The 16,599-nt window shown below is 38.3% G+C and overlaps 1 protein-coding gene across 6 annotated transcripts; it reads left to right on the top strand.

Moving 5' to 3' along the window:
• Positions 1–388: 388 nt before the first annotated feature.
• On the top strand, positions 389–16,370 carry LOC122973314 (phospholipid scramblase 2-like). Of its 6 annotated transcripts, XM_044340717.1 has the most exons (9): positions 6,254–6,340; positions 6,515–6,741; positions 7,420–7,517; positions 9,944–10,260; positions 11,240–11,282; positions 11,491–11,711; positions 13,335–13,496; positions 14,442–14,603; positions 14,727–16,370. In XM_044340717.1, exons 3-9 carry the CDS (start codon positions 7,505–7,507, stop codon positions 14,784–14,786), a joined length of 978 nt encoding a protein of 325 aa, XP_044196652.1. In that variant the 5' UTR covers positions 6,254–6,340; positions 6,515–6,741; positions 7,420–7,504; the 3' UTR covers positions 14,787–16,370. The 6 variants fall into 6 exon arrangements, with proteins under 6 accessions (XP_044196653.1, XP_044196651.1, XP_044196655.1 ...); XM_044340718.1 differs by lacking the exons at positions 6,254–6,340; positions 6,515–6,741 and adding an exon at positions 389–471; XM_044340716.1 differs by lacking the exons at positions 6,254–6,340; positions 6,515–6,741 and adding an exon at positions 3,212–3,315.
• Positions 16,371–16,599: the final 229 nt, after the last annotated feature.

The following is a 16,599-nucleotide window of genomic DNA, read 5'->3' on the forward strand; positions in this document are numbered from 1 at the left end:
GTGTGTGTGTGTGTGTGTGTGTGTGTGTGTGGTGAGTAACTTCCCTCATACCCCGCCCCAAGTCCAGTGCCCTATAAGTATCAGGCATTACAGCAGGTGCCAAATATAGACTCAGCAGAGACCGTTTCCCCCCCAAGAAAAGTTTGCAGACAAGATTTACAGACAACAACGAGACATTTACCAGATTGAATCAGTCCAGAAATTCAATTCCAACTCAACCATTTATGTTCCTGTTGATCACAGACACCCTGACTGGTCCTTGTCAGCGGGGATAAAAGAAACAGCAGATATTTTGACTTCACTGCCATAGCAGGAAAAGCGCAGGTGTAACTAATAACATTAACGACATGTGTGTTGTGTTTAGGTGTTCTAGTAAAGCTTCACAGACCGCCATTACTATTATTCATTATTATTTTTTGTTATTCAGAGAATCAGAGTTTTTATCCCAACACCAAACGACTCATGAAAAAGGTAAGATTTAAAGTTGACTTCGAGCACATATGGTTTTATAAAGGAAGAGGAAGGTAGGGTTGTAATTAGCAATCCTCTCCCTTTATCAAGAGCATAACATCCAACCCGGCAGTTTATCAGTCTTCAATCAGTCGTTCAATCAGTTAATTATTTGCATACTCCATTTGGTGACTAATTTAGAGCAGAGAGGAATTCATTAATTATATCCCGGTGTTCATATCGGATCCTGTGAAAGTCTTTTTTTAAACCAGCTGCACGTTTCATCAGGTCTAGATACACTAGTTTTAAACAGTGGTCCCTTGTACTATACTTGAGTATTTACATTATATGCTATTTTATACTTCTACTGCACCACATTTTGAGTAAAATATTGTACTTTGTTGTTAGAATTGTTACAATTACTAGTAAGTTTTTTCACATTCAAGATTTGACTGTGTTTCAACACTATGAAAGGTTACAGATGTTATTAATCTTTGCTCTTTTTAAATAAAAATAATTTCATGTCTGTTAATTCATATTTGAGATATTGATATTAGATCACAGTGGGGATTCACAGTGGTGGTTTAGGTGTAAAAATTTGCCGTTTTTGTGTTTTGTCCGGTCTAGGGGGGAAGTAGGCGTCTTCAGCTGGGAAAAAATGTTCTAATTTTCTTTGTGTTTAACTCTCTTTCAAATAAAATATTGCTAAAAAAGAGATGTGACATGCAAAGCAAAATATGATCCATTGTTACAGAGTAATCTACTGCCTTGACCAGCTACAACATTAAAATGCAGCCATAGTATATCAATAATCCAAAAATACTTTATACTTTTATAAAAATTACTTTTTATACAGTTTTTAAATACAGTTTGCTGCTAATACTTCACAGTGGTGGAAGGTAACTAAGTACATTTACTCAAGTACTGTACTTAAGTACAATTTTGAGGTGCTTGTGTTTTACTTGAGTATTTCCATTTGATGCTACTTTATACTTCCACTCCACTACATTTCAGGGAGAAATATTGTACTTTCTACTCCACTACATTTATTTGACAGCTTTAGTTACTTTTCAGATGAGGATTTGGCACAATGGATAATATAACAAGCTTTTAAAATACAACACATTGTTAAAAATGAAACCAGTGGTTTCCAATCTTTTTGGTTTTTGATGTCTTTCAAAAAGCAGTGTGTAGTTGGGATCACATTTCAGATGTCCATGAGTTGTTAACAGCTGCACCAAATAGTGATTTTTCCCTCTAAACTTCTCACATGGTTTCATTTCAATAAATGTTCAAATGATCCAATATGTCACAAAAAATCAAAGATTAGAGAAAAAGTCCAAAAACTGAAAACAGATTTGTCTATCAGAACGTTGTTTTTTCTTCTTTCCTCTCCCATTAATCATCTCAGGACCCCTCAGATTTATCTGGCGACCCTTTGGAGGGACCCGACCCCTTGGTGGGGACCACTGGACTCAACTAACTAACTGTATATAAAATAGTTCAACAGTTAAATGCTGCTTACACACTGATGCATCAGTATTATTATCAATGTTGTGGTGAATGCCAGTCCTTTGTTAATGTTAGCGAGCGAGAGAATCACAGAAAATCCGACCGGTTCCTTCATACAGAAATCTGTCCACACGAGAAATTGAGAAAGTCGGTGAAGGTCTCATTTTTCAAGTTACGTTACAACGCGTTGACTCATTAGCAATAAAAATGATTAATAAATGTAAATTGCTTCATAATAGAACTTTTAAAACTGCATCGGTGGAGCTGGCCGCTTATGACTGGGTCCTCTAGAACCCCCATACATTGATATTTTTAAACAGCACTAATTAAAGGGTGTCCGCAACTACGGTCATTTTTAAGTCCCAGCAGTGAAATTTTGGATTTAAACGGTGAATCCGGCTGGTCGAGGCAGTAGATTAAAACGGTACTGCACTAAAATATGTTTTTTGAGCTGTAAACTAAATTACATGACAATACTATAATGAAACACATCAGCGCTGGTGTTAATACTGACATTGACAGCAAATTTATTTAAAAAAAAAAAAAAAAATCATTTTATGGGTTGAAAATGGCTCAACTCGTCATCTGCAGTTTAAAATCAGCCCTGAAAAGGCGGGGCCAATGCTGACGTAGAGTCGACCGTTGGGAGGGCCATTTTAGCTTCAAGAGCTAACAGCAGCTAACAGCTATGCTAACCTGATGGACGGGGTCTCTGTCTGTGACTGTCTGTGGGAGGAAGAGCTGCTGGCAGCCACAAAAACAACAGAAATCCTCGCATCTCGCCCTGCAGCTCTTCAACTCTCCGGCTGTCTGTTCCTGTAGTTATCAGCTGGTAAAGTCTTATTTTAAAACGTTAAATCCCGCCAAAACTGTCCGTCAGCTAAACATGTCCGCCTCGGAGCAGAGCTGCGGGGACAGGTTCAGCTCTGGTTACAGACCGATTTAACGTTTTAAAACAAGATTTTACTAGCTGACAACTGCAGGAACAGACAGCCAGAGTTTAAGAGCTGCAGGGAGAGATGCCAGGAGTATTTCTGTTGTTTTTGTGGCTGCCAGCTCTGACTTCTGGCTGGTTTAAATGTTGTTGCACTGTTTGTCTTCCTCTCATTGTTATTATTGTTATTATTATTATTATTATTATTATTATTATTATTATTACATGACACTGTCTCTTGGTTTTTTTTCTGATCATTTATATGATTTTTTCATCTAAATGCGCCTTTCCCCCACACGAACAAATGCCATAAAGTTTTTTTCAAAGCCAAATAAATCTAGTTTCCATGGAAACAGAAGTTAGCAAGTGAGTACATGGATGACAGGATGACAAGCTCAAGAAAAACAAGGTTAAACAAGGTAAAGATAATCTTGTCTCCTGAAGTATTTATTGTGTGTCCTTACCATACAGCTCAGTAACTGTATTTTGAACGACATTTAAAAAATCAATAAATATCACTGTTGAATTCATGTATATTAGTTGCTAAGAGTCAAAGCTAACGTAGCAGACCTTGCTAGCTGTCGTTTATCTGCAATATTAGAAAAAATGACATTTCTTCAACAACAGCAGCTTTAGGTGTCACAGTAGAGACAAATTCAAGGTGAGTTATATATTATATTGCAAACATTAAGTCAAACTAAACATAAACATGTCATTTTTGCAACTCTAGATGAGACCAAATTCATCTACAATATCCTGGATCATGTTCATACCTTTTGAAAATGCTTATAAATAATTTTTGTATGTCAGTGCTTACACAAATTTGTTTACACACATCAGGGATGTCCAAACTAAGGGCAAGTGTGGGTGTATTTCAACCAAGCAGAGACACACCTGATTCCAGTGTGCCAATTAGTGGTGAGGTCACCTGTCACTGCTTGGTTGTAATACAAGCCTGAACACACAACAGCTGACATTATAGTATTATCAGAGAACAGAGCTCATTTTTAAATATCATATGATGTATGAGGTAGGATGTGTGTGGTAGATGCATGGACTCTACCTTCAGTAGCATCTAGTTTTTGTTTTAGTGTGGAATTCAAACTCAATTATGATCTACTGAGTAGACCAGAAATTCAATTAATATCCTTAAATAACTATCATACAGAACCCTTAACATTGTTATATTTTGTATTAAAATAAGTTGAAGGCATCTTTAGGTATTAATGACCTGGTCATATATCTTTTAATGTAATGTGAAATAGGCCTATTTATTTCAGCAATCACTCTGTCACTTATGTGCTTTGGTCAAAACAACACACAGAGTTGGGGTCAGTAGTTTTTATTGGCCATTGAAGGATGATGCGATCTAGTACACAATGTGAATGTGGTTGGATTTGTGCCAGAACAAAAAGCAGTGACGTTCAGGCACATGATGCTTAATCACACAGTGTGGAAGGAACTTCTCGTTCCCGTTTTAATTAGTTACCTGTACATGTGCCAAAAGCCTCAAAGTTGGAAGGAGTTCAGGTTGAAATGAGAAATAGTTGGACTTGATACAATAATGTAATGTTGTGGTGAGATGCTGGTAGCGTGTTAGTATTTGACACAGTCTGTACTGCCATACCTCTTATCTCTATAGTAGCTTATTGTTAAGGTGACATTATTAACATTTATTATTAACATTATGTCCTTACTGACAAAAGATGTCATTATCGCAGCAATGCTTTATTTTAATTATTATTATGATTTTTATTTGCAAAAAGTATTTTAACACTTAAGTAGAGATGATTTACACATTAGAACTGCAATATCGCTCATAAAAAGCAACATATTTGATCTTTTGTGTGTATAAAGACATTTGACATCTAGGGTTACTGTCTAGATTTTCCAGTGTTGAGAAAACCATGAAATCCCCTATTTTTTAAAATTATTTTTCTATATTAGTATTTACAATGATGCACAAAGCTTAATGAAAATGAATTTAAATGTATTAAAAATTTATAGAAATAAAGAGAGGAAAATGTATAAAATGAGCATTATTGTAACGTTGCGGTAAGGACATTTTGTAAGAACGAGTGATGAAAAAAAAAACATGTTCCAGATTAAAATCTTAATGACTATATGCAATGTTTTGCACCTGTTTATATGTATTACAGACTCTGGTGGTTAAAATTAAAATTCATAGAGGTTGATTTTTTAAATTTTTTTTATTTGGGAGAGTCAAAAGTGAGTGTAGTTGCAGAAACACCCTAAAAGAGAAACAGAAAACAATGATATAATGTCATAAGGAACAAATTGAGGGACAAGATCATGAAAAAATTACATTGATAGAATAAAGCACCTGTGAGATATGACAACTAGTACACTTCTGGGGTCTGTGGGGACCCCAGTCAGTAGGATTCATGTTAAGAAAAGAGTTTGAATTCCCCTTTGACACATTTAATGTCATTTTTAAAAAAATGATTATTATCTTAGTCCAGTCCATTATATATTATATTATATTACAGTTTTTCTCGATCGCTTACACGCTATAACTGACCCCAAACCATGACACCATCTACCAGAAGACAAACCAATTTCCCAAAACTATAAACACTATTCCCCTGTTTTCACTCACCAACATCCAATATCATTAATCCAGGTCATTACAGCTAGAACCCAATTTACACACAAATCCCCAGATGGAAACACTCAGAGTCAAAACTGTTCACACACCAATCAGAAGCTCAGGATAGATAATAACAGGGTCATGAGTCAGTTCACTGAGGCAAAAATAAATGTGATTTATTTCTTTATGTGTAAACTGTTTTTTTCATTGGTTTCTATTAGTGAATGCATGGAAATTATTTTACTGTATTCTACGTAATTTATCAGCTGCATATTTTTTACAGTACATTTACTTTTTCACTCAGTTTCAGTTTATTTTACTACAGTACACAAGAATTAGAAAATGTTGAAAACATATACGAGTTGTGTCTTTATATTGTATTCATCATGAAAAGAGGTTGTTCTGAGGGAGAAACATAAGCACCATTATTCATTACAGTAGCAGGTTTTTACAGTAGTGTTTTGAGTGTAATGGCTGTTTTTTTTAGTGTATTTGACGACTTTTGTGTGACATCTGAAGGCAAAGTTTGGTTCAGATGTGACATTACATGGTTTTGAGTGGAGAGTTTGGCTTTGACATGGAAGTTTGTGAAGATGCAGTTGTTAATTTGTGTTTATAGTTTTGGTAAATGGAGCACAAGTTGAAGAATTAATTATATGTTTGGCATTGACTGTATGTGTCATTACTGAAGAACTGGCGCCCTCTATTGGTGGTCGCTGCTAAACGTCTAAAAGACCCCTCCCTGCCGGTACATACACTAATAATAGCATGTTGCACTTTACTGGAAGCAAATCCTCGTGTGTAGCCTTTTGTAAAAAGAGCAAATAAAAACGGTAAACCCTCTTAACATAACAAATTGTTAAAATGTCTGTATCAGCTGATGTGGGCTAAATAGTCAGAATATACGTGCAGGCTGCTGCTTTAATGTAAATCCTGCAGCTTTTTCGGGCGTTAAAAGTACAATTGTTTGTCTATTTCTGCGCCACCTTCATGATAATCCTGTTTAGGTTTGGCTCACCCTCATGGAAATACACTGCAAGGGGAGGAGATTATATTAAACAAAAATGACGAGGGGGGCGGTGACAGCAGTAAAGAGAAGCAGATTCGTGTTAAGAAGACGGGAAGAAGCGCCTCCAACAGGCTCCGAGGATCAGCCTTTTTCTGCACTTTTACTTCACTGTCTTGAAAAATCGATTTTGTAGCTGTATTAGAGGAGAAATCGGCTGCCAGAGAGGTGAGATTTCTGTGTCATTTCTGTGTTTTTTTTCCCCGTTGTGTCTTGTCAATTACGCATGCATGAGAGGGTTTTTATCAGGCTTTAACCAGGCGCAACGAGGGTTTATGAGCCGGAGAGATACAGCTAGACTACAGCTATGGAAAGTGTTTGAAACGAGATAAAATGTCGTTGACCTTATGGGGGATTTTGGTATGAGTCAACCGGAAATTCAGTATTTGTAATATAAAAGCTGCATGAAAAGCTGCAGGGACCCCCTCTCCTCTTCCTCCTCCTTCTCCTCTTCTGCAAAACATGTCACACCTACTTGTTTTTATTTTCATGCATCTAAACTCATAAGTGAGATTTGTTGACCTTTAGTTTCAACTTTCATTGTCACATGATTTCCCCCTGCAAGCTGACTAACCAGCTGGACTTTTGCACTGTGATGGTTATAAACCAATTAAACCACTGAAGTGTGAAGACAAAAACATGGCTTTTGTTTAATGGGCAACACAGGTCACATACAGTCAACATGATTGTGTGATTAAATGAGGCTGTTGGTCTTTCTTGAACTCATTTGTTGTTATTTTTTTCTGTTTCTGTGCAACCCCTCCTCACTCTTTTTTCTGTTTTTTATCACTGCGCCCCTCAACTCCTCCTCCTCCTCCTTCTTGTCCTTCCTCCTCATTCCTCCAGTTTCCCATAGAGATCCCAGGGAGTGGACCAGGAAGTGTGACCTCCTTTTTAGTCAGTGCCCAGCAAAGTTGCTGCCAGCTACACTATGTCTGCCCCTGGTAAGTTGTTTAATACTGCAAAAAGGAAAACACAACTATATTTCTCTTAGTTAATTACAAACTGTGATGTGAGTTAAACATGATGGCTTTCACTTCCTTATTTCCTTCTCACACTATGTCAAACTATGCTGCTATTGTGAAATCGAAATGTTTCCAGTTCTGTCACAAACTGAGCATCGTGATGTTGTGAATAAGTAAATGCACGTGAGTAATTTCCATCCTCCACCCAAGGAGGTGAAATTTTGAAAGGAATTCCTTGAATGCATGTAATTGCATTTAAAGTGAGGTGCCTGATTTCAGCCGTTGGTGGAGGTGAAAGATGCCATTGTACGATTTCTCTGCTGCATAGGTCGTGCGGGGACGTCTCTCTTTGCTGATGAGGGTAGCCTTCCTTCATACGTACCGGTTTACATTTTTTGTGTTTATTTCCTGCAAGTAGAGAAAGGAATGTGGAAAGAGGTGGAGCAACAAAGAGCTTCAGAGTTCACTGAGCATTACACCCTTCTTTTTGATTTCAGGCTTTGTGTGTTAAAGACAGAAGCATAATGGATTGTTTGCTTTCTGGCTTTAACCCACAGTTGTTTTGAGACTTAACTACATTAAATAGAAGCTCAACCGAGGGAGTGTATCGCTATGAAAAAGTCCTGTGACCTTTCGGACAGTTTTACTCATGTTGTGCAATGACAACAAAAACCAGTTTGGTCAGCTGTGAGGCAAATGTGATGCCAGTACGTGACTCCTAATTCCTCAATAGCAGCACTGATAATCATCGTGATGAGTGACATTTTACAGGCAAGGCCAGGAAATGTTATGTAGTTTATGAAAAAGAGAGTCTTTGATCTGTACATTAGAATATATATTTGCATACAGCAGCAATGAATGTAATAAATAAAATAGAAGAATCAGAGCTCACACTTATTCCACAGACATGCAGCCACAAGAACACACCAGCCAATCACAAGCTTGAGAAAATAAGTCAGGAATGGGAGTGTTCGGTTTGATCTTGAATGCAGTCAAAACCAAAAGTGTTGTTGATCAATTTCCTGTCTATTGACCAAGATGTTACTAACAGAAATGAAAACTTTAACACAACCGTTGTGCCGCCTATTCCCTGAATTTGTTTATGGGAAAACAAACATATTAGAGCGTTTTTTAAAAAAAAAAAAAACGAAATTCAATGCAGGAGAAGCCCACATGTTTCCTCTTATGAGCAATTATAGCATCCGTTTAAGATCCAGCGAACACACAAGAAAGGAGCCGTTTGTTGATACCTCTGCTGAGACACTTTAATTGGGAAAACGTGTATTCGGCTTCGGGAGGGGTTGGGCGATCTGAAATAGGGCGATACTTCTGGCTATGAGAAAGAAAATGATTATTAAAATGAACCTCATGTAAACTTTAGGCAGCAGGATCATCTTAAATCACTGTTTCTGAGAGACATTCCTTGTATGGTGTCAACATTTAGCGAACACATGACAGCCAGCATTCCAGTTGATTAAAAACAGAAATCCACTCGCAGTTCTCGGTAACCATTTAACATCTTTTCCAGACAGTATTTGTTTTCTTTTATATTATTTTTGAATGGCTATGTATTGAGTGAGTGAATAATCTTGTGCAAACCCATATTATAAGATCAGAGTGGCACACTGAGAAAATACTGAAGAAATCCAGACCACTGCTCTAAACCGCCAGCTGAAAACCTCAGTGATTATTGTAGTTTCTTCTGGTCGGATAAAAATCTGCATCTGTTGAATTCATGCTCAAATAAACAGTGTTGTCAGATTAATTGTTTAGTTTCTAAAACCTTTTTTTTTTTCAAACAAATATTGAACCAGGAAGATGCGGCTAAACAGGTTCAAATGGCGAGACGTATTAGTTGTTTACGTTCTCTCCTGTGAGCACTCAGGTAATAATTAGCTTATTGGCTCTGTGGTCCCAGCAGGGAAAAGCAGGATGATCCACAGTAAACACACAGCTGCTGCTATCAGCCACATACACACACACACACATATATCATGACTTCACCCGTCACTGTGGTGCAGTAATGAACTAAATGCGTGTTTCTGCATTATTTCATCGGAGACAATTGATTTGTGTTTTTATCTTTGTTAGTATTATATTTTTATTTATGTTTCTCACTTATTTTTATTTAATTTGAATGGATTTCATATGTTTTCTTTTTTGGTTATTTATGTTTCATGGTTTAAATGAATCTCTCTTGCTTCCCGCTTGAATGTCATCTCATATAATATGCTAAAGAAACACTGTGTGTGTGTGTGTGTGTGTGTGTGAGAGCTGCAGCTTCATTATACACAGTGCACGTACTGTATGTGTGGACTCTTATCAAAATATTCAAAATTAGTCAAATATAAGAAAAAGCCTGTTAAGGACAACATTTTGAAGTAGTATCGCTGTCTTTTTGCCAGTTTATCCAGGAATACCCAACCAGGGACCCTACTCCATGCCTCAGCCGGGCCAGTCGGTGGCCCCTTATCCAGTTCCTCAGGGAGGGTACGGAGACCCCAGTCAAGCGCCTCCGCCAGGGTTCAACATGGGCTACAATCAGGGTCCGCCTCCCGTCATGTATCAGCCGGGGCCGGTGGGGCCGGGTCAGGCTCCAGGGCCAGAGTACGGCGGGCCGCCGGGCCATGCTCCAGGGCCGGAGTACGGTGGGGCTCCAGGAGCGATCTCCCCAGCCAGTGCTCCTGTTGGGGTCCCACCAGGGCTCGAATACCTCACACAGGTAGGTCAGAGACATATAAAAACACAACTAAAATTCTTTACAATCAGTGAAAAGTGGTGCAGTCAGGTGATTTTGTTCCAAACGCAGCATCACCTGTTTCAAGATTTTTCTTAGAAGATCTTGATCTAAGGTTGATTATTCCTGCACCACTTCTACATTTCTATTTGTTGCCTCTCTGAGTGTACTTACAATGACTCCTTGACTCAGATAGATTTAATCATGAGAAGATACTCTTGAGATCACTTGACTGTGTGTAAAACTCACCCTTGTAATCAAGTGTGAATCAGTTGAGAGGAAACATGCATTACTTTGTTTTTTACTGTTAGTTCCTCATTTAGTGCATTTTGCATGAAACTTTGTTGTCTTTACATCAAATAAAACGATGCACTTCAAATCCATCACAGTGTACAACTGTCAGGTTTCTGTCAGGAATGGGAGCCAGTTAAAGTGAATAGTCAGTCAGTCAGTCAGTGAAGAAAAAAGGACTAATCTGGTTTTAATTTGCCATTTTTAATATGACTTCTCAGCTTTTTGAAATTTTTCAGATCATGTACAAAGACCTCTTTAAAAACAAGAACTCAGAAAGTTTCCTTTGTGTACATATGGAAGGAGCAACTTGCAACAAAAGACAAACAGAGTTTAAACAAAGGCTTGGCTTTCCAGCAATGTATGTTTCAGGTAGTCACCTGTAAATAGAGACTCTGTTGGTATTGCTTCCACACCCTCAGATGTGATTCAGGTTGACTCTCCTCCACTGCATCTGGTTTCAACACAGTCGAAGGGATTTTTATGAAAATAAATCAAGCAAGTTACTTTGCATTGCAAACAAGTGATCATGGTTGCAGTTTTTTCACTTGTTTAAAGAGAAATAAGACTTTCAGACTCATCTCACACTTACAGCTTGATGATAGATGTATTTTGTGATTATTATGATATAAAAGTGTTACTAAGTTTTGTCGTTTTTCTCTTTGTGTTTTAGATTGACCAGATTCTGATCCACCAAAAAGTTGAACTCCTAGAAGGTAAAGTTTATTACTTGTTTGTCTAGTCTTAATTCCTTTGGCAAATAACCAGCAGCAGTTTTTGCTACACTGGCGACTTTTAAACCTCCCAGTAATAAACCATAATAATAAAATGACACCTGCCCTTGAAATTCCTTACTCATCTTTACTGTGCTATTCACCATTTCCACCCTCTTTCCTTTTCGCCTCTCTTTCCAACCCCGCCCAGCATTCATCGGGTTCGAGACCAACAACCAGTACGAGATAAAGAACAGCCTGGGACAAAAGATCTACAAGGCCAAAGAGAAGAACGACTGCTGCACCAGGAACTGCTGCGGTTCGCTGCGCAGCTTCGACATGAAGATCAAGGACAACATGGACAGAGAGGTCATCCGCCTCATACGGCCTTTCCGCTGTGTCTCCTGCTGGTGTCCCTGCTGCCTGCAAGAGGTGTGTCTCCAAGTGTCAAAAACAGTTCTTAATAACCTCATATCACATTGATTTATCACACCAAGACTAATATTGTACTAAAGTCAATAGTTAAGTCAGTGCCATATCTCCCTGAGTACTCACACCAGTTATGGATAAACACCCTGATATCTGTTTTATAATATTTGACTTAAGTGTGTCAAGATAATGTGCCATTATTAGTCTGTAAATATTCAACCATATTGATCATTTGAAGATTTTCAAATGGAGAACTATTACTTTTCACAGTTTATTGGTTAAGAAACAGCAATAATCATCATTCTTAGGGGGTAGTTTTGTTCTTCCTAGAGTGAATGGGACACTTTATTTGCTGTATATACTGTAACTCTTTTTAAAAAACAAATCACAGATTGCTTCAAAACAAAGAAATACATAGTGTCAAAAAGTTTAAAGAAATACGATTCAAATAAAGTGCAGTTTGGCAAATGAAATCAAAGGAACAAATGCAGTAAACATGCAGAGTAAAAAATAATATAAGAAAATGTGACTAATGTGTTGCTTTATGTGTTTTTTTAAAAGCAACCTAAGCAAAAAATATGCTAATTTAAAGTCTTAGGAAGCAGAGTTGACAAAATAACATTACAAACGAAAACATTTTCTCAGTTACTCCTGATGGTATCTAACCATGCAAGAGACCACCCTGATGTAAAAGAGATGAATGGAAGTTTGTTTGTGATGCTCACAGGATTGAAAAAGTTCATTAGACTCAACAGGAACACGTCTTTTCCAAAACAGTGTGCTCATTACTCTGGATGATACAAATAAACGTACAACTTTCTACAAAAACAAGTAATCTCTATGAAAACTGTGTCTGCTGAGAAATGTTGTTGCTCAGATAGATATCTCATAATCTAGGCAAATAAAACCAAAACTATCTGCATGTCTAGATAACCACTAAAAGTAAGTTTATTTTTAAACTGACCCTGGATTTTGAAATGGCAGTTTGTGTGCAGGTTTTTCTCTAAAGCAAAAGCATTAAAGCAGATTATTTCAGATTAATCCACTTTCATCCATCGAGAAGAAACATTATTTCTGATTAGCATAAAAATCTGCAGCCTCACAGCTCTCAGAGGCCTTGTGTTACTGTCGAGTTGCTGAGTGGCGTTTCGATCGTCTTTGTGCGCCAGTCTGCTCAGGCGGGGGTTTGTTAAGACTATGAATGGCCCTTTGTCTGTCCAAACTATCTTCTGGACTCCCCCCCCAATCCTCTGCCATCCCTCCACCTCTGAGACCTTCCTCTCTCCGTCTACATTTAATCACATCGCTGGCAGTCTGGCTACAGCACATTCCCATGGACCTGAACCCAAACGGCTACACTCTCACATACTGCAGCCCTCTGTTTACTGAGCAGACAGGAGCCATGTGAGGCGTATTACCTTTGTTATGTGGTGCCACAATGGAGCAGTCAGAGGCTCACTTATCATTCCTGCCTTCCCGTGTAACCCGCTGCGTAACCCCATGATGATGTATTTATAGCTGTCAGTGTCCAGAGACTAGGGCAGATTTTCAACCCCCATAAGATAACTTTCTATTTTTGTGTCACGTTAGTATGTGTGTGTAACTGTGTATGTATGTCACCCACAGATGGAGGTCCAGGCACCGCCAGGCACCACCATAGGCTATGTCAAACAGGACTGGCACCCTTGCCTGCCGAAGTTCTCCATCCAGGGAGCCAACAAAGAGACCCTGATGAAACTGGAGGGGCCCTGCTTCGCCTGCAACTGCTGTGGGGACGTCAACTTTGAGGTGAGCTCACTGGATTGTTGTGTTGACTGGTGAAACTCTTCAGGTTCAGTTCCAACAATCCAGTTTAGTTGAACTGTGAAATTTGGCTTTTTGACCACAACTGGAAACAAAATAGGGAGATATTAGTGATTGATAACATGTTGACTGGCTTAAAGCTACATTCCAAGTTTGGACATTTTTGTGGAAACACCCATGTGGGTAGCTCCAGGTCAGAAAAATGAAGTCAATGTGGAAGTGACTTAAACCTGCATTCTCTCTAGTGGCCAGCAGGGGGCGAATCCACTGGTTGCAAAAAGAAGTCCAATTGTACGGAAGCCTGTTAGAAAATGATCCTACTTCTCACTTGATTTATTAACTCAGTAAACGTTCAATAACGACAATGCTGATTACATACGTTACATATCGTAACGCCAGATTATAATAGGAGTATAGGTGTAGCTGTCGCTATTTCAGTGTTTTCAGTTCATGAAAGTAACATTTTCCGCCTAAAAAAATCTTGTTCAGTGCTTGGTTGTACTAAAAGATTCTTTAAGGAGTCGGATGGTTAGTTTTTCCATTTAGTACATTTTGTTTTAAGCCTGTTTTTCATTAGCTACAATTAGCATTAGCGTTATCACAGTTAACCAGTTCATATAATACACCCATGATGTAAACAACACAGAGTTTTAAAGATTTAAAACAAATTAGGCTCTACAAATGTTTAATGGGGAGAAAAATGCACTCAACATGTTTATTAGGCTTAAAGAATTCACACACTGGGTTTTGGTGAGAGACACTAAATGTAGACAAAACTTTGCAGCACACTGCATGTAGGCCTAAAAGGTGAGATTGAAACTTCATTAGACTCAGTGAATCAGCTTGCGAGAAAAAGAGCTATAGTCCCTCTCGCTCTCCTCTCTATCATGTTTACATTGTGACAGTATAGTTGCTCTTTTTGCTCTGCAGCTGAAGGGAAAAGATGGCAACAAGACGATCGGTCGCATCAGCAAACAGTGGAGCGGCCTTCTGAAGGAGGTCTTCACCGACACGGACAACTTCGGCATCCAGTTCCCGCTGGACTTGGACGTGAAGATGAAAGCTGTGCTCATGGGAGCCTGTTTCCTCATCGTAAGTCCCGATTCTTTTTTCTTTTTTTTTTTTTTTTTAATACCAACGATTTGGATTTTTCGGGATCTTGCTGTGAAAAGTGAAGATAGTAGTGAACATTCCCTTGTTTGTTCTTCTTTGCAGGATTTCATGTTCTTCGAGAAGGTCGGGGAGGCCAACCAACGCAGCACTGTGTTTTCATAACAGAGGAAAAGGGAGAGAAAACAACAGCATGGGTGCAAGGACTTTCTCTAGATATGCATTCTCTCTTCAAGTGCTTTGTTTTTCTGTTCATTTTTGTTAAAAAAAAAAATCCTTCCTTCATCAGATTCTAGCCAGCCAATATGGTGCCAATCCAAGGATCCTGATCACAGATGTCTGCCATTTGAATTGATCAGTGTCACTGGTTGTCATGTTGCCATTTTACATACAGTTTATAGACTTTAGATCTATATTTTTTTACCTCCAGCTAACATTCACTCCCTTCCCAAGAAAGTCAACCTTGCCCTCAGTGGCTTTTTCAGTGCCGACAGAGTGAAGTAAAAGTCAACATCAGCACTCATCTGAAATGTTTAGATCTGGGTTTTGAATGTGCTTTATGCTACACTGGCATTGACAGCTCATATTTATGCCGCATGTTAATATATTATCAATATACTCTTACTGCTTTGTGAGGAAATCACAATATATTTAGTGTAAGTGCAATACTGATGTGGAGGTAGAAGTCATATTTGTTGCCTTGTTTTTTTTATAAATAAACAGGCTTTATAGAGAATATCTGACCATTTGCCACAGTTTAAAAAAAACTTCCGTTATGTAGGGCAGTGGTGGTTGTTTCAGGGCAGTGGTGGTTGTTTCAGCGACAGGAACGAGAGGAAGTTCATTGTCTTTTTAATTAGAAGTTGTGAACACAAGAGTGGACGTACGCTGATAGTATTCACCAAAGTGCTCTTCCTCTACCTCTCAGCTATGTTCCTCTTCCTCGAAGCCCTCTTGTCTTAAATCAAACAAAACTACAGCTCAGATCACAGTTGAAATGCTCTCATGCTCCCACTGTGCTTTACTTGTGGTTGCTGTGGAGACCCATGATGCGTGTCGAACCTCGCCCTTCCATTTCTCCAGACACCACTGCATTAAACTAGAGCCAGTGTAATGATATATCAGAGAGAGAGTGTGAATAGAGAGCAAGTAAAAAGCAGAAGTTGAGGTAAGAGTAGGTGTTAAACTGACCTCAGTGTGGTTGGAAACCCTTCTTCAGTGACAGGGTTTAATACATTAACTTTCTGTAATTCTTTGAACAGACAGAGACCTGAATGTGAACTTGTGTAAATTCTGTGCCGTTTACAGCTCATTGGATCACTGCGCTTTCGAATAAATGACATAAAAAGCAGGTTAATGTTTGCAAATGTCACCTATTACTCTTGAAGACGATTCTCTTGCTCTGTATACATTTGTGCGTTTATAGGATTACATGGGTGTGCCTCCTGTCAGGTTTGGTTACCACTAATACTCATAACTCCAGACCAAAGCTTTGTATTACACACTGTATAAATGCGTGTCATAGCATGTGCGTATATGCTACCATCAGCCTTTGTGGAAAGTAGCCAAAAGGTTAACACTTTCGCAATTATATGTTCACTGAGTTCATCTGCAGCTTGTTTTTTTTAATCAAATCGTTAAATCTGCAGTGTCTGTTTCCTGTATTTCTACCAAAATCTATTTTGTACCATTTTTCTGTAACTCTCATAACTTGTGATTTATAAATTACTTTTTTTTTTTTTTTTTTTTTTACAGAAACAAAAAACACCCTGTAAGTAGTTCACAAATAAAAAATATTAAGCCATTGTAAAAGTGATGTCCTCTTGTGTTCCACTGGTTCAGTGTTCAGGAAATATTAGGGGAAGGCCCTCGGAAACCAGTCTAAAAGTGGAACATCTGATTGCACTGGAAAAAATGATCTTTGCATTGTCAAAGTCCAACTCCACTAAGAAACACTGCTCCACTTCAGTTGCTGGTT

The sequence above is a fragment of the Thunnus albacares genome, chromosome 22 (assembly GCF_914725855.1).
Source record: "Thunnus albacares chromosome 22, fThuAlb1.1, whole genome shotgun sequence".
Taxonomy (NCBI): Eukaryota; Metazoa; Chordata; class Actinopteri; order Scombriformes; family Scombridae; genus Thunnus; species Thunnus albacares.